The 18,049-nt window shown below is 38.7% G+C and overlaps 1 protein-coding gene across 5 annotated transcripts in view; it reads right to left on the bottom strand.

Annotated features, from left to right (window-relative positions):
• Positions 1 to 18,049, bottom strand: part of ANO4 (anoctamin 4) — a 221,241-nt gene that overhangs the window by 22,033 nt on the left and 181,159 nt on the right. For all 5 annotated transcript variants that reach the window (XM_066994321.1, XM_066994329.1, XM_066994322.1 and 2 more), the window contains 5 exons: positions 15,281 to 15,363; positions 8,857 to 8,997; positions 6,313 to 6,477; positions 2,643 to 2,679; positions 12 to 123 (listed from right to left, as the gene is read on the bottom strand). In XM_066994321.1, coding sequence (XP_066850422.1) covers positions 12 to 123; positions 2,643 to 2,679; positions 6,313 to 6,477; positions 8,857 to 8,997; positions 15,281 to 15,363 — 538 coding nt within the window. The remainder of the gene's footprint in view (positions 1 to 11; positions 124 to 2,642; positions 2,680 to 6,312; positions 6,478 to 8,856; positions 8,998 to 15,280; positions 15,364 to 18,049) is intronic.

Here is an 18,049-nt window from a genome sequence, read left to right on the forward strand (position 1 = left end):
ATCAATCCTACCTTCCAAGGAAGAATGCTATATAAAAGGTAGAGCTGTTCAGGTTGACAAACTGAAAAAGAAACATTTTCAGAGTGAAGCTGTTCTCCCACTCAGATTCGGTACGAGGCTGTTCTGTGAAGAAAGAGAGCAGAGTCTGAGAGGCTTAATCAGATTAACAATTTCACTTGGCACAAAGGCTGCAGGCACCTATCTGAGCTGGCAATGTGTTTGTAAATAGCCTGCTGATTTCAATATATAAGCTGACAGTAGAAATTGTATCCAAAAGAAGCACACAGCAAGCTAGCTTGTAAAGTCTCAGAAACCTGTTTAGGTATCTGGATACGTATATTTCCAGGAGACTGCAAGATAACATGTATATTCTTACAGACTCAGGTTTTTCTCTCATTTCCTGCTCTGCAGCCTACCATGATGACACAGATGCAAAGCATGTCACTATAAGCTGTGCCTTTTTGTTACAAATGTCACACTGAACCGAAGTAAATCCTCCTTCTGGTTCTGTTTCATGGATGTGCCTACCTTGCTGGCACCTAAGGACTTCATAAAGCTATCAGCAGAGTGCCACTTTCCTTGTCCCAGGGAGCTCCTCACAGAAGATAGAGAAAAAATACTTTGCAATAGATGGATAGGCAAATGGGAAAGGGGAAGACATATGCCTTCACTTCAGCTTGGCCCTTAATCTACAGAGTAATCAAGGCAGGAGTTAACAAAATTACTACTACACCAACACACCACTACCATGTCCTGCAACCGCTTTCCAGTAGTCATGAGCCTGTTTGTTAGTAATACATTGCTATGAACAGGAGTAATCAGAGAAGTAGAGGTAGTTATGACTACTACTATGAGTTCTGGGCATCATAATGGTAGTACTCGTATATGTACTTCAAAGGGTGTACAATCACAAAAATGATAAACTAGATTCTCTTTAATTGGAGCCACACTACCCATGAGGAAATTTCAAACAGATGACTCAACAAAACTGTAAAATAGACTATTAATTAACAACTGCTCTATAAATTTGGAAGTAACTTGTCAAGAAAGCCAAGTCTGTGCATGCCACTACATATATATTCAGCTAAGCAGAAAGAAATGAAGCATAGTGGATTTTTGATGTCAGTCTGTGGAAAGGATAAGCTTGACTTTTATAGGGCTGCTGCAGCTGAAGCTTTGCTCATATTTCTATCAGAGTGAATGGCAAAACTCTTGAGTAACACAGACATGAGCTCCAAAAAGGTCATGTAAAATACGAAGAAGGACATCCTGAATGTAGCTTTGCTGCCAAATCCACTCTGAGCTTATTACACTGATAAAGATCATTCAAATTAAATCAGCTACTTAGGCCACCAGAGTAAATAGCACAATAAAGGCTGAACATGGTCAGAACAGCTTGACCCACTGAGTCCTCAACACAAGTGCTATCTGCAGAGGCTACAAGAAGCAGACCTACTTCGATGATAACCTGGCAGAAAGTAATCAAACTTCAAGGTCTCTAGACCACGTCTTACTGTCCCCAAGATGTCAAAGGGAAAAAAGTGCATAGCCTACACAAACCACATACTTGAAAGTTGTATTTCTTAACTGTAACTAGTAGGTGTCTTTTCCATGGATGCAGAATGGCAATAATATTTTAAATTTAAGACATAAAAATGAGGAATCTTAATCTAAGAAACAACAGAACAAAATACTACCTCACACCGACACACTTTGAACACATCACCTAGGACTTTCCAGATGTAGAAAAGCCCTGACATTAGCTAACATTAGCTGTTCCTCTAAGCAGAGGTGGAAATCTGTAGTCCTGGTCCAAAATATATTACTGAACATCAGCAACGTACACAGATAATCCACAAACTCTGAATAATCTCCTAAAACAACTTCTCATGCACATTCAATGATATGGTTGATTTAGCAGGACTTTAGCAGCATTTCATTTCAGGCTTCTTGACATCAAGGAGCCCTTGCCAACTGCCACCAACCACTGCAATCTTCCAGTGTGATCAAGATCTCCAGAGACTGCCTGAGCTGAAGGTAGATGAGTGATTTGCTACTCTAGTACAAGCTGCCTGTAAAACCAAAGAAATATGTCAACCTTACCCTAGCATAAAGATCACCTTTAAGGCTGACCTGAAAAATTACTTAAACTTAGAGCACCACTAGAGTTCAGGTGTTGGCAAAGCTGACAAGTCACCTTCTTATCTTCCCTCCCAAATACTGACCCTCCTACACAGATATGTTTGAGAGTCAGTAAGAACTTCAGTTTCAAGCTACAGATCTGGTTTCCAAAAGTGATTCCCTTGTTTCCAGGTTTCTGCAAAATCTGGGAGTTTTGAACATTCAGTCTCTCTGAAAACTTATGCTTCTGCCCCCATGGTAACAATTTGTTTAACTTTTTACAAGGTGAGGGGTTGGAACAGGAACCAAGGACTGCAGGTGGGTTTCTTGTTACTGCTGATTCAATCGCACTATAGCTTAGTTGATACACTTCTTTATTAAACTTAAGAAAAACATTCATTCTTATAGACATAAAATTAATCAGGACTTTTCATATCTATACAGACAGTTTGAATGCTGTCACAATATAGGGACAAAAAATCAGCACAATATCATTCAACTGTGTATTTAACTCCACTTACCTAAATTTGTCAGGAAAAGAGCTACCTTTTCATACAGCTGTAACAGAGAAGAAACAGCCTCTTAGAACATGGCCAATTCAAAAACTATCATACTGTTTCTAAGTAATCGCTTTTCCATGTTAAATCTGACATTCAAATGATCCCTGTGATGCTCTGGCAATGAGGATAATAAAACTATATAGTAATAATACAATAATCAGAGAAACAATCAAAGAATAATAATATTTGTAAAGCTTGTACACAGCGCTTTTCATCCCCAATACATGTGGAAAAAAAGCTATCACTGTCCCTATTTTATGTACACAGTGAAAAAGTGTTTGACAACTTTTCCAAAACACAAAGCAGAATTGTAGGTTGGGATTTTTGTTTTAATTACTTATGGAACATTTTTCTCACAAAGAAAACCACTCTGTGCTCTGGGATGCAGTTTTCTGGTGCTTTTTTGTTTTTCTTTCTTTTTTTCCCCCTTTTTCTTTTTCCTTTTGTTTTCTTTTTCTCTTTCTCTCTGGTGCTGAAAAGAATGAAAGTCACTGGGGAATCAGGGTTCTTCAGAGAAAGCCTTTCATAATTCCTACCTCCAGACACATATCTTACCCTGAGTCAGTGACGCTGTTCTAAATCCTAAGTGGCACTTGCTGAGGTTAGCATGTACCAAGCTCTCAAATTCTCTGTGAAACTGCTAACTTAATAAAGCTTACGAAAACTAACTTGGAGTGTTTCCACAGTTACTGTTTGCAAAGAGCTTTTGAACCTGTAAAGCACACCACCATCATTATTCATGTAAATTAATACAACCATTTCCATTTGCTTCAAATGAGGCTAGGGCCTGCTCCCACAAAATGCTAAATGTCCTTAATTCTCACTGATGCATACAGGGGTAAAAAACTCCTCATATTTCAGGCTCAAGTACTTAGTTATTTCTGAAGTTCATATAAGCAATGTTTCTTTTTATTTGCAGTTATCCCTATAAACTGTTGTTACTTAAATTGAAGTAAGTACAATTTATAGATTAAACTGACTGTTTAAGATCTGAAGTTATCCTGAATTATCTCATCTGTGTTAACAACCACTTCTTGCTATGAACAGCTTTTTGCTGCCTTTGGTGTAAAATGTTTTGATTCAAGTAATGAAAAAGATGGTTTCTTCTAGGTTTAAAAGCATCTCCTAAGGGCAACTGTAAAAGTGCTAAGTGTCTGGATGGTTTATATCTCGATCCCAGCAGGGAGTACACTATTTTATAAATGTACATTGCTCTGTGGATGTGGGTATCAAACCTGTATGTTGTTGCTGTTCCTCGTGGAACAGTAAGACTGCACTAGAGATTCTCTTAACAGCATTTGGACCAGATTACCTGCTACTGCAATTTATCACTACTCATCCCAAGGGACCTCCTTTAGGATTATACAGTTGTTCTTATTTTCTGTGGACAGAGTCACTGAAATTAACAGCTTTTATTAACCTAAGTAAAGCCAATGATTGTTCCCAGGTCAGGCAGCATGACAGTCTGGGTGATTTTATGCTTGAAGGTCAGATCATTCTGTCATGATGGATGCGTCAGTGTATTTACCTAGCTCTCAGAGCATCCAGTCTAGAACTTACTTGTGGTCTGTACCTTTCCTCTGATGATTAGAGAGGTTGTTAACTTGTATTAGAATCACTGGCTGTTTTCCAGGCTTCCTAGCAGTGAATTCCCTACTGTTATATATGTCTTGGTCCATTCTGGTTTTATTATGCTGTCTAAGCTTTCTCTACTGCTGTTTTTCTTGAGTCACAGTTTGTACACGATTCAACTACCTGATTGCTGATGGGAAAAAAAGATTTTTTTTTTCAAAAGAAACCGCACTACTGTCCTTCAGTAAACTACATTCATCCATCATAGGAAGTGAGGTTTTATGTTTGTAACTCCTCTTACTAATGCAGCTAATGCAGTTTCATATTTTGGGGATCTTTTGTTTCCATGAGTGATATCCAGTTCTAAGGATACGGTGCCTATTGCATGGCAATGTGCACAAGGCTTAAGGAATCCATCTTTGCAGTGCTCTATTAATTTGATATATTTTGGGAAATAAAGTCTCTCAAAAGGCAACCTCAAGCCATCCTTCATTATTTTAAAAATTTCTCTAAGCTGTAGAACTCTTTGAGAACCAAATATTTTTGTTTGTGCAATATTGCTTTGTTGCTGCTTCACTGCATATACAATGGCTTATACTAAGGACTTGGAAACAGATGCTGTACTGACATAGATATATATATAGTTTTCTTTTTATTTCTTCTATGCTTATTGTGTGCTCTAGGTAGATTAAAGAAAATCCCCCAAAGCTGCAGATAACAAACAATAAATGAAAAATAGCATAGAAGAAGGGAGCCCTCAGTACAAATTCAAAGAGAATTAATAGCTTCCACCTCTTTCTGCCCTTTCTCAGCCTATTGTCCCACCCTAGGGGAAACATAGTCAATAGTTCTTGATAGACTGTTCTAATCACCAATCCAGTCTTGCCTATGACAAGGGAGAAGTGAAGTCCTGCCACAACACTTCTTGGAACCTACTGCTGTATAAAAGATGGGCTGTTAGAATTATTTTTTTAGATGATGGAGATTCTTGGGTATTGCATAGGTAAGAAAATAATCTCCAAGCCAGCCCTTGTAAGTATGCAGGCCTGAAATAACACCTTATAATTCCTCTATAAGTTGCCCAGGTAAGTCAGCATATATTCTGAAGCAAAGCCTAACATGCTTTTGACAGAAGACTCTAGCCATTGAGTGGGCAGAGATACTCGGCCCTGGCTCCAGTACCTGGATGATTCGTAGGCTGATTCCTCCTCTCCCTTAAAATGCATTCTTATAATGACAATTGACAAAACACAATTATCTGAGAGTAAAAGGCCATACATTTCTTGCCAAGATCAATTAACAGAAGGCACATTGCTACCACAGCAGTATCTGCATCTTGATGGGAGGATGAAACTCTTCCCCTGTTTAGTCTATGGTAAATTCTCTTACTGGGGCTGTTGCTATCTGGAAATGTCCAAGCCCAGTTCCAAACCATCTCACATGTGCACAGTAGGCTAACCTCAGCCAGCCAGCAACCCCTTCCCCCCAAATGCACCTAGATCACATCTCTGCTGCTGTCAGCTTGAAAAGGCCATAAGCAGCTCATGGAACAAGTCATGTCTGCTCAAGCCTTGTGAAGCTTTCACCCTTTCTGCATATGGGCATTGTATCTGTACATGCATATCCTGACTGGTGCTACCATGAAAACTGAAGCTGAAATAACAGAAATTAGTTTAAATAAGAGCTAAGCTTGGCCACTGTATTTAAAAAAGAACAACCAAACACTTATTAAAAACAAGGATATTAATGAAACAGACTGAAACCTGCAAACATGAAAAAGGAAAAAAAAAAAAAGGCAAAGGATAAAACAGAAGCATGGACATGTCTTCCTAAAACATTTTTAGAACAATCAAACATGCTTTACTTAATGTATTGGTTTTAGAATTGTACTTTACATAAGTGGTGACATGTCCATAAACAAAAACGTCATGTCCAGCTTAGCAAGGCACCGTGTAACCTCTGTTTCTGCTGAAGTCAGGATTTGAAAGTATTCAGTACTCTGCAGGCTGAGATATCTACCAATCTGGTGACTCACTTTGGATATATGAGTTTTACTCACCACATTCAGTAGCATGATAATGCAAAAGTTGATGCACACTGCAGTCCCTGTAGTTGCAACCTGAGAGTTATTCCTGATTAAAGCCCACTTAAAGGCAGCAAAAGTGCTGACAGTCACAACACGGTAAATAACAATGCCAAAAACAGCAGCAATCACCACACATATCTGAAGGAGGAAAACAAAACAAAACAAAACAAAAAAAGAGAGATAGAACAGGCGTTAACTTTTTTATGAAACTGAAAACTATACCAATGAAAAGAAAGGCTTGAAATAAACATCAACTTTGGTTCTAGAGAAAAGTTTCAACATGAACATTCCTCTTATTCTGAATTCCTTTTTATTTCCATAATGCAAAATACCTATAAAGTCATAATAAAATAATTTTTCATTTTAAGTATTTTCTTGGCCAATGTACCTGCTCCACAGCATTAATGTGGAAAACAGTATTGCCAGTTCTGGGAATTGGGAATTTTTCTTACACACATGTTTGACAATGTACAAAGGCTATTCTCAAACTGATGTCCCAGTGTGATGGTGTTGCATCTGGGGTGGAATTTGTGCTTCACGCTTGCAGGAAAAAGTCTCCATTTGTAAGCACTGCCTCAGCAACAACCATGGCAAGCTCCCCTTGCAAGCTGTTTCTTGCTACAGTTCTGTAAAGATTCTATCTGGGGAAGGTAACAAATTCAATTGCCCTGGTAATGTCTTCTCTGATGAGTCTTTCAGCAAATGTGACAGTTATAATGTGAGAGCCATGCAGCTGAGCCAGCCTGCTAAATTGCTTGATGTTCCATATGCAACAGTTGAGCACTAAATGACAACTGTTTTCCATCATGACCAATTTATGTCACAGTTTAGCAAACCACCTAAAGGACAAACAGTTGGGAATTAGTATGGGTGACTCATCTCATACAAATGCTGACACAGTACCCGTTAGCTATCTAATTAGATAGGGAGAGTTTCTTCAGTAAAAGACAGATAGTACTTCCAAAAGCTAGATGTATACTGAAGTTATGCAAAAACAACTGAAACCTGTCAAAACCAAAGCATATCTAAGGTAATTGAATGGGAAAAATGATTCTGAAAACATTAAGTGCTAATCAAGCTGCTTTCATATGTTATTAGTGACAACACTGTCTGACACAATCACAGTGCAGAAGAACAAAAAAAGTTAGGTGTGTGTGAATGTGAAGGGGCAGTTTATTAGATTCTCTGCTACCACACTGGCAGCACACAGAAACATTGCAGAGTTACTGAGTTAGAGGATTGCCTCTGGATTCCCTGCATAGTGCCAAGAGGAAGGACCCCTTTCCTTTGGTAACAAGGAACCACCGATCCAGTTGCAGCTGTATTTATAACTGCACTGTGAGTCAGTGCTGTGAGATTTTGAGAAAAGCTCTAACTTGAAGTTTTGGTAAGCATATCTCCTGTGCTTAAAACTATTCTTTTTAAGGGATATTTTTTACCTAAAAGGGGAAAAATCGTTGTTTTTCTACCTCATTGGAAACCCATGTTATGCCAACATTAAAAAGTATCTTCAATGAAAACAATCCTTGTCTTGTTTCAAGGACTATTATGGAGACAATTTGTAGAGCATTTCATGAAATTCAGGGCAAGGCTACTCTCTCTGGCACTTTGAGCAAAATCTACCACTAGGCCAAGAAGATAAATGAATGCCTTTTCAAAGGGTAGAGAGTGAAAATTGTCCCCTTCAAGAAAAAAATAATATAATATATATATATATATATAGGCAAAATACAGAAACACACCTGGAAAAGCACTAGTAAATTCCACTGGGGTCCAAGTTGATGACAACTGTGTTTTCAAGACAATCCTACTGCTACTGCTGTCATGTGAATAATACTGAATAACAGATTCAGTAGAGTTAGGGGATAGGGAGCATTTTAGCAGAAATGCATGCTGCTCTGTTAGGAGAGACTTCCCTGGTGCATGTAGCTTTGTGCTTTGGAAGGGGGAGGAATGCCTCATTTTAGAGAAGGAACATCAGTTTCTCTGTTTCAATTGCACTAGGAATATAAGCCCTCTTTTCTTACCCCTGTGGTACACTGAAAAAATAGGAGATACAAATATCTCTAATCACTTTAGTCACCTAAGCTAAGTTCTCTGTAGAGCATACAAAGAACAACAGACTCCCCTGTGGCACCTCTTCATCACTCTGCCTTATCTACATGGGGAGGGTAAGGAAATTCATTCAGCTGAAGTTGGTGCCTAAATGTGATAATATCACTATTCCAGCACTTGTATAGTTACACATAGCCCTATGCATATAGCCTTAGTAATACTCCGGAATCTGGACCTCGAAAGAAAGACTTAACTAACTGTGAGAGTCAGTGAAGAGTAAACTAGTGTGGGACTTCACAGAAACTCAGGATATTTGCTCTGTGCAGATTTTCAGTCAGCAGTAAACATGATAGAGCTTATGGTACTTTCAAGCAGTCATATCCAGTATCTCCATACTCTCTCATCAGAGATAAAGTTACTTTGTATTATTTTAAACAGGAAAAGAAATAAAAGTTCTCAAACCATAAAAAATATTCCAGATGCAGAAACAATGAGTCTGCTGCATTTATCTGCAAATGCTTGATAAGGCTCTGGCTTTCCAGATATGGGGTTCATTCGTTCTTTCTTGGAGTACTTGGCTTCAAACTGCGGGCGTATTTCCTCCTAGAGAACAGACAGACAATGTTCATGTACAGTACAGCTAGGAAAGACTCTGTAGGAAACTTCAGATCATTTTTTCAGATCACCGTTAATGAGAATTACACCTTGGAATTCAGCAGCTGGCACAGCTACTATAAAAGCTGAGGTGGGAAATCAGGTATCCGTCATGAGGACTCAAATACATCACTATACCCATAAAACCATATTGGAACCATTTAGTGAACTCCCCAAATGGCTACTTATCTAAACAATGCTTTTTCAAACTGTATGACTGCAAGCCATGTCATTTCAACATCGTTATCACAGGGTTTTCCAGACTGGTATTATCCTATTTATACTGTAACTTTACAACAATGATGGGAGGATACTCCTTTTTCCAAACCCAATTGCTGTTTGCTTGGTAGTTAGGTAACAGCAGCAAAAGACTCTCATTATTTAGAGAGGCCATGCCATCCAGTATTGCTCAATTCCTTTCTAGCTTGGACAATACTAATAGCAGGAGCAGCTTTCAGCAGCAGACATTTCAAGTCTTGCTTTGCTGTAATACTCTCTTCTGAAATGAAACCTGGGGATTTCTTAGACTGCAACTTGGTTACATCTCTTCACAGCTGTGTTAGAAGACAGGGTTCAGCTGAGACTGTGTGGTTTTCAGCTGCAGTACAGCTCCCCCCCGCTGCCCTGCCATCCAGCAGGTTCACCGCCAGCCTGTCCTGGCTTGTCCTGGGCCACCTCTCCCAAGTCTGACATCAGGGATACTGCCAGAGACAAGGGCAAGCACCAGGCTGCGGGGATGCACTCTGGCAGCTGCTGGCAGACCATACACGTCGGATCGAGTGTTACAGTGCTCTGGTGCATGCTGGAGAACTGGCTCATCGTACAGCTGGCTATGAGGAAGCACAGAGGCACCGCTCGACTGCCTTTGCAGGTTTTCTGCCAGGCCTCTGCTTCGCATTTTGTTGTAATAGTTAAGAGCCCAATGCACCGATTTCGTTCACTTCCAACACTTCAGCTGCTCTTAATTGAACTTTGCCTGACTGAAAGTTATTGATTATGGCTATAGGTTAATCATTCTAATAGCTTAGAAATAAGCAGACCTTAAATGGCTACATTGAAACTGGTGAATGTTAGTTGCTCATGCAAGCCTTTAAAACGTGAATAAAAATAAGATATCCTAAAATCCTACATTCTTTTAATAAAATTCCTCTGGGGAAAGAAAAAAAGTCTCATTCTCAGTCTTAAATTTTGAAGGCACTTTCTCAATACACTTAATTTCCAAATTCAAACAGCAACTTGGTAACATGCTATTTAAATAAAGATGAGAGTCATGTATGCTTGGCTGCAATGTTTGTCTAAGTATGTGCTTGAGGGAACCAGCACTGCATTAGCTAGTGGCTAAGCTAGACAAGCTAATATCTCTTTTCTCTGCCTATCCCTATGATTAAACACAGACAAAAATCTGCATGTGTAAAAAAAAATTAGAGAAAGTGAGAATGCAACATGACATACAGGAAATAAGCTTCTGAATCTTGGCAGAGCAAAACTTATTTGGGGTTTACACAAAGGCAAAGCATGTTTCTGTGGAGGCGGGGTACTACCTCGCACTTATTCTGCCCTGCTCACATTGTTTCTGCCATATCAGGGCAGAAGGCTGTTGAGAAGACGAGAATCTAGCAAGAGAAACAATACAAGTAATATTACCATGTGCCCAGGGACATCCAAAAGGACAGAGTGTGATGGCATTGAAGCAGGGCACTCGAGAACTGAGCTCTGCAGATTGTGGAAGGGCTCTGCCAGCTGACCCACTGAGCAATATGCAAGAAACCCTTTCTTTTCTGCAGCCCTTTCTAAGCCAAGGCTTGATTACATTTTACGATCTGCACTATAAGGAAGTTTTCTTACTGTACACACCTGTCCATAAATCTAGGTATCTTCTACAATCTCCAGTCAATTCAGATAATGCAAATGCAAATGCTATTTTTATAGATAAATCTCCACACAGAACTGAAACTCTGGCATGAACCTTCATACCTGTTTAATGACACTCAGCAATGCTGAGCACACCTTTGGGAAGGAAGCGGACAGTCCTGTATCTGCCTCACATTAACAATATACAGAAAGTGACACTGAAGAAAAGGAAAAGTGCACTGCAAATAGTGACAGAAGCCATATCTCAGCTCGGAGTCCCAGGAACACGGTGCAGTTGGTTTCTTGTTGCACACCCCAGGCAAGACCCTGTTACTGTCCATGTTTCTCACCTTGCATCTCATTTGCAAGGAAAGAAAATACAGATATGCAGGGCTGAAGGAGGCAGTACACCTTGTGCCCATGTCCCCAGGCTGGGGGACCCAGACATTCCAGGGGCTGTGGGATGCCTTCCTTTAGTGAAAAGCTGTAGTGGTCAGGAATTCACAAGGTCATGTATGTGAATAGTTTGAATTCTCCTTCCTGTTGTCTTAATTGCTTCATTTCTTTGTCTCTTCATTTAGAACAGAAAAGTGACAGTAACGTGATAGGAAGCCCTATAAATCTTTTTTTTTTTTTTTTTTTTTTAGTTTCAATCTATTGTTGGTAGGAATTAGCAAATTTCCCTTTGTAGCAGAACATTTTTCAATTTGACAACGAAAATTGAAAGAAGCAAAGGCTAGACATGGCAGCTAATGCTAATAAAAACAACAATTTTCATTAATAGAAGCTTGTGACTTAGAATGGTAATTAGAACTGTTTAATTGATTTCTGTGAAATAGCTAATAAAAGAAGTTGGCTGGGTTTGTCCAGTGCTAACTGAATGGAAATGAGAGATGAAATCTAATTGTCAGAGATTTTATTAGAAAGCAGGATTTTTAGGAGTAACGTTTCACCTTATGGAGACAAAGTTTCACTGACATGTACATCATGATCAACTCCACAAGGTGTGACTTTTTCAATCTACAGACATTTCTCAATAAAACAGGCTGTTCTCCTTCCCTCCTTCTCAAACATGCATCATCCAAATTCTCTCTCTTTTTTTTTTTTTTTTTTTTTTTCCCCACAGAAGAAACCTTTCTGGTTTCTGGAATATCAAATACAGATTAATGTGTACTGCCTTAGCCCAGACCTTTCTGCACTAGAAGATCTACTCTAAATTTCTTTCTGCAATATATCCTTTTCTTTCAGGAGGTTTCTGAGTTCTTCAACAAGTGAATTCTTGTAGGAATCCAGTCTTTCCTAATCCAAGTATATATTGTCCTGTTTATCCCAGATGTAGAAAGGGAATTAACCAAAAAAACTACCAAAGTCTGAATCTTGATCACTGGGACAATGACAGCAGAGCCACCCATGGAACTAAGTCTCCTTTGTGAAGGCCATGATTCGCATGTCATCCTGCTTGCAGCTGAAGGCAATTGCAAAGTGAAGGTGGACTTCGAACCACAGAACAGGGAAATAATCTCAATACTTCTTCACCTTGGGACACATGCTTCCAAATCTGTGACTGTCTTGGTGTCAATGTCCAGCAAAGAGCCCGGTGGCAAAGGAAAAGTGCGTTATCTGATACTTTTAGGAGAGAAGTCAGCGATCAGTAGAGCTGACCTTAAAGCAAGAACATTTTTGAGTGCAGCAGGGTTGGGCACTGGCAGCTGTAGCATCTCCAGAGAAGACACCTCTGGGAGGCAAGCAGCTCCCACCTCTGGGACCCCACTGCACACTGAACAAAGTAGAAGGGAGGAGGTGATGTCTCAAATGAAAATTGAATACTGATGCTCTGATGTCTGGTCACATAAATCTTTGAGAAGCAGCCAATTGAGTTCTTATTGGCATGTTTAACCTCTAATTCAGGAGGGAAAAGTACCATCTGGCATACTGCTTCTGAAAGGCTTCTGCTTCCTGAGGTAGAGACCGACAAAACTCCCTCCAGAATGGCTCAGTGAATAGCTGTGGAGCAGGTACACTCAACACTGCCCCAGGATACATGATTACAGCCTTGTTGACAGACCTCACTGGTAAAAGCCTGGTGTGAGAAAAAAGGACCAGCTGACCAGGGAGCAGGTGTCCTCTGAAAATCACTGATATGCATATGCTATTCTGCAGGCCAGACTGAAATAATATGCCAGTGGGACATAAACGTCTCTTATAAAACGTAATGTTATTTGACAAACATCATAAAATAAATGCATCACATTTCTATGAGGATAGTTTCAACTACCAGAAGCTCAGACAGTCTTTATGACTGGAAGAGAAAAAATCAAACTCTGTTGCTTGCCTTCTGTCTTTTCAGTTATTCCAGCTGATGGGATGGCTGCCTTTTTATTTATTTATTTATTTATTTTTTATTTATTTTTCCTAAGACATAGACATGGTACTGCTTTTAGAAATCAGAGAGCAAATCTTACATACGAAATCTTTCCTCCAGCCTCTGCAAGAGGACAAGAACCTTCAGTGGAAGCAGCAAGGTTGCAAGTAGAGTTGTGGGCATGTGCATGAAGAGGAAACAGAATAAGGACTGGTCCTGAATGGGCTTGGACCTGTGGTTCTCACTCCTAAGAGAAAGGCTCTTCTGAACCTTACCACAGCAGACAGATATTGCTTAGTACTATTATTACAGGAAAGAATATAAAAAAGAAAAATGAAAAAAAGGAAAAAAAGAGAAAAAAGAGAAAAAAGAAAAAAAGAAAAAAGAAAAAAGAAAAAAGAAAAAAGAAAAAAGAAAAAAGAAAAAAGAAAAAAGAAAAAAGAAAAAAAAAGAAAAAAGAAAAGAGGAAAAGAAAAAAAGAAAAAAAGAAAAGAGGAAAAGGAAAAAAGAAAAAAGAAAAGTTGAAAAGAAAAAAGAAAAGGAGAAAAGAAAAAGAAACGGAAAAGCAAGGCATCACCTAAAGATAACTTTACCAGGGAATCCAGTATTTGTAAATAAATTGACTATAAAAAAGAAAAAAATGGGTGGATGGCTTTATAAATCTGCATAAATCCCAATTCCAGGAAGCTTAAATGGCAAAAGGTGCAGACATATAACATCCCATTCCATGAATGTCTGCCAGACCCGTCTTCCTGGGGAAAAAAAAAAAAAAAAAAGACTTGGTGGTGTATTTTTTCAGTCCAAAGGTTTCTTCTCCTTGTGGGACACTGAACTGGAATCCTGTCCTGACTTAAAGTTTGATATATCTGTATTCTGCCCTACCTGCCAGCAGCAGCAGTGGCCTTTTTGCAACTAGCCAAGAGGGACAAGATCACTGCAATTCAATGGTGATCAATATCTGAAGCTCAGGCAGGACTGTCTCAGTGTCCTCTCTCTGTTACTCATCAGCATTGGCAAGAGCAGGCTGCTAATCTCAGGAGAGGTAAATCAGTATCAGTGTTCTCTAAATATACCAGAAAAGTCCTGAAGTGATGAAGACTTGGCAGCCTATGTGCACGAATACTGATAATCCTGTTGATATAAAGAAACCAGTATCTAGTTGTGTAAGTTATTTCACTTCAGGTTCTTGGCTTATTTTCCTAGTCATTAAGCATTTCAAAAAACAAACAAACAAATGAACAAATGAAAAAACCAACAAAAACAAACAGACAAACCAAATCAAAACAAAAACACACAGACACAAAAACCATCCTACCAGCAAATGAGCAATTGTACCATGTCATGGCCTCAATGAACTACATTGCCTCATGGACAAAAAGCCCATAACTCAGAAGTCTGCTTCTCTGCTGGCAAAACTAGTGAAAAAGATTTTTTTTTCCATGGAGGCAGCAATATAGAAGTTCAGCTGTATTCATACCACTCCAGCAGTCTCTTACAGTCCCTCCATGAACTTCAGTACAGTCTCTGGAGAGTAAGGAAAGCAAACTGTGGACACCTGTACATCCAAATCCCACTCAAGGAACAATTTTCCTGCCACACCCACAGAATCTTGCTTTTCTCCCGCACAATAAAACCTGCTAGTTCTCCTTAGACATCAGTTCTCAGTCCCAAGAGCACGGTGTTCCTTTCTAGTAACCACCACGGGAAATGATTAAGACCGCTTTTCACTGTTTGCTACTTTAAGGGACTTCTTCTGCCAGCAGGGAATGAATTAAGTGCATTGGGTTGGTTTAACTCCTTCAGTTTGGATTTGCAAAGGTGTAAAAGAGAGGCTGGTTTGCCCTGGGGAAAGTTTCTTCACATTCCAGAGGAAACATCTAAGGAAAAAAATGCTTATTTTCTAGTTTATGAAGTTTTGAAGAATGAATTAAAAATAAATCCAAAAGAAAAATGTTCTTACATTTTTAACCAAATCTTTTTGTATTGATGATTAGAGAGTACATTTTTTTTAATACAAACCTCTTCTTCTTCCCAGTCTATCAAGTCCCAGTCATAAGCAATTACTGCTCGCCTTCTTTTCCAAAACTCCAGAAAAACAGTAGCTGAAGCAAACAGAAAAACAAAAACAAAAACAAAACCACATGGAATTGTTATTAAGACTAGAAAATGTTAAGTACTATCACAGAGCTGTTGAATGAAGCTGTTGCGTTATTTTCATCTCTTTGCATAAAAGGGTTCTTTCGAACAAGAAATCAGGCTGATGATCAAAACTGCTTTTAAAACGTATTGCTTTCTAAGGATTACTCTGCTTGTGTCAAGTATGATTGAGGCTTTAGAGATTTCACTTAGTGCTAAATGAAAATGTTTAATTTCTAACCAACCAAGGGAGGACTCTCAAAAAATAAAATTGTTCCTATGAGTCATCATTACTAAACACAGCAGACTTCTGATGAAGCTAAATGTTTACCGAGGCTACTGTAGATAATGAAGTAACTTTCCTTCTTTGAAGATGATTTAAAATACACAGGAAATGGAATCCAGGGGAAGCCTATTCAGGTGAATGTGCAAATCTGCTGACTACTACTGAAGAAAATGGAATATTTGTCTTACACTTTTCTAATCCAGATGATGTCTTTTACCCTACATGATTGTGTATATATAGTGTCACACAGCTGACAATTAAACATTCTGTGCTGAATAGCATTTAATGACAGAGTTCAAGATGCTGTAATGTTCTTGTACATGACTGTGCTTCCACTTTGTGATGGAAAGAACAACCAAGGAAGCTCTCAGTCATCCAATCATACATTCATATTCTGGAGATTAATACTAACGACTATTTATGGTTAGACTTTTAAAAATTTATTTTGTTAAAAGAATATGTGAGCTCCCACTGTGAGGTTTAGATCTTGCATTTACTGCTCAGTGAAAAGCATCTGACTGAAAACCATGAAGAACATAAACCTTTTTGTTCATGAACTAGGACAGTATCTGCTGTAACAGCGTCATGATAGCCTGGCAATATGTCCCACATCCAGTTCTAAAAGGATCTCCTTAATGGACCATCTGCCTTACTGCAGCATATTGATAATGACATGCTATCATACTAAGCACTGGAGTAAGTTTGGTGAATTTTTTAGCCAGGAAGAATTATTATAGTTTAATGCATCAGTCAGTGCAGCTAAGATATGCTTAGAAAATGAACACTGCAAGCAGATCAGGAAAGATATCAAAAAGCATGTTTAAAGAGGTAGTTTTTCTGTTTGAAGGCATTTTCATATATCATGCCATCCTCATTCTGAAAGCTGTAGTCCTGTTACAGCAGGTAACCGGCTACTTTAATATAATTAAGGAAGTCAGTTAATCTCCTGATCCTAATGTCTATGACTTTTTACAATAATTGCAGTGTGATTGGTTGGGATCAACAAAACTACTAAGTGCTAATGAGGCTCTGCTGCTGCTGCTGCCGAACTACCACATTGGTTCATTCCTTGACTTGTCTTCTGGTGGAGCTGATTCTCTCCTATCAGCTCATGCTGATTTATTTTGTACAGGCTAAGCAAGTAGCCCTGCCCTTTTTGGAGTTCTGGGAGAAACAAGTCTGATTGACTACTGCCACTCTGCTTCCATACCAAAAAGCAGCTGGAAGCAGAACTTAAGTGGGTGTATGAGTACAGAGGCCTGAACCTCTCAGATACATCTATGACAAATTGTACTTACTTTCTTTCTTGTTTTTCACTCACCTGTAGTGAGGACTCTATTCACACTATATTTAGAATATTTAGCACCTGTCAGAGTTAGTAGGTGCAGTTTCTGAAGCTTCTTTTGAAAGCTATTTTCAAATCATTAAGTATAAACTAGGATGAGCTCTACAACTCTGTTCTAGCTTTTACTGTACCACACTTCCCTCTATCCAGGTCATATGCAGTTGTCCCTTGCTAGATATTATAAAATGTGCTATAAATAATCGTCTTTGATTGATTCACTGTACTACTGATGTCTTCTCAAAAGTATTGCATTTTGAAATTTCTCTGCTCCTTTTGAAGTAACCACTAATAGCCTATATCACAGTTCAGCATTCTTTTCTGACTTTGACAGCGTAACATGACACAGTTGTACTTACTGTCCTCCTATTTTCCAACTGGTATATTTAAACCAGATGCTAATAATTCTCCAAAAATCCTGCTTGGAATTTTGAATTTCTCATTGGCCTTAACTCCCAGGTCTTTTGATATATATATATATATATTGTTTATTATTTTTGCCCTGCTTTAGAGATCAGCTTTGCAACTCAAACTTCAGCTTCCACTCGAATAAACAGCTCTCTTAATATCACCTCCTCTGATGCTTTTGAACCAAGTTATGATCTTGTCTAGTAATGCAAATGGCCTTTTGCAGCAAACAGCTTAGTCCTGACTTTCTCTCAGAAATTCTCTCCCTACTGTATTTAAGAACACCTTTTAATATATCTATTCTCACCTTTAGAATATGTTCTACATGCCACTACTACTGCTAAAGGACCTCCTTAAATTCTGTCTCCTCAGAGAGCACATCAATGTGAATGTTTTATGCTAGTGGCAGGGTTTTTAGGAATATAGTATCTTTTATTAGACCACCTGATATATTTAGAAAAATGTTTTATGTTGGCATTTCTTATTGCTTGGAAAAAAAGTGTTAAGATTTTCATGTAAGGCCTTTTTTTCCTCTCCCGACTTTGTCTTTCAGCAAGTGTTCTAATGCTATCTCCTTTATCAAAGGAAACATGCTTGTAGATAGACAAGAAGAGAT

The sequence above is a fragment of the Anser cygnoides genome, chromosome 1 (genome assembly GCF_040182565.1).
Source record: "Anser cygnoides isolate HZ-2024a breed goose chromosome 1, Taihu_goose_T2T_genome, whole genome shotgun sequence".
Lineage (NCBI taxonomy): Eukaryota > Metazoa > Chordata > Aves > Anseriformes > Anatidae > Anser > Anser cygnoides.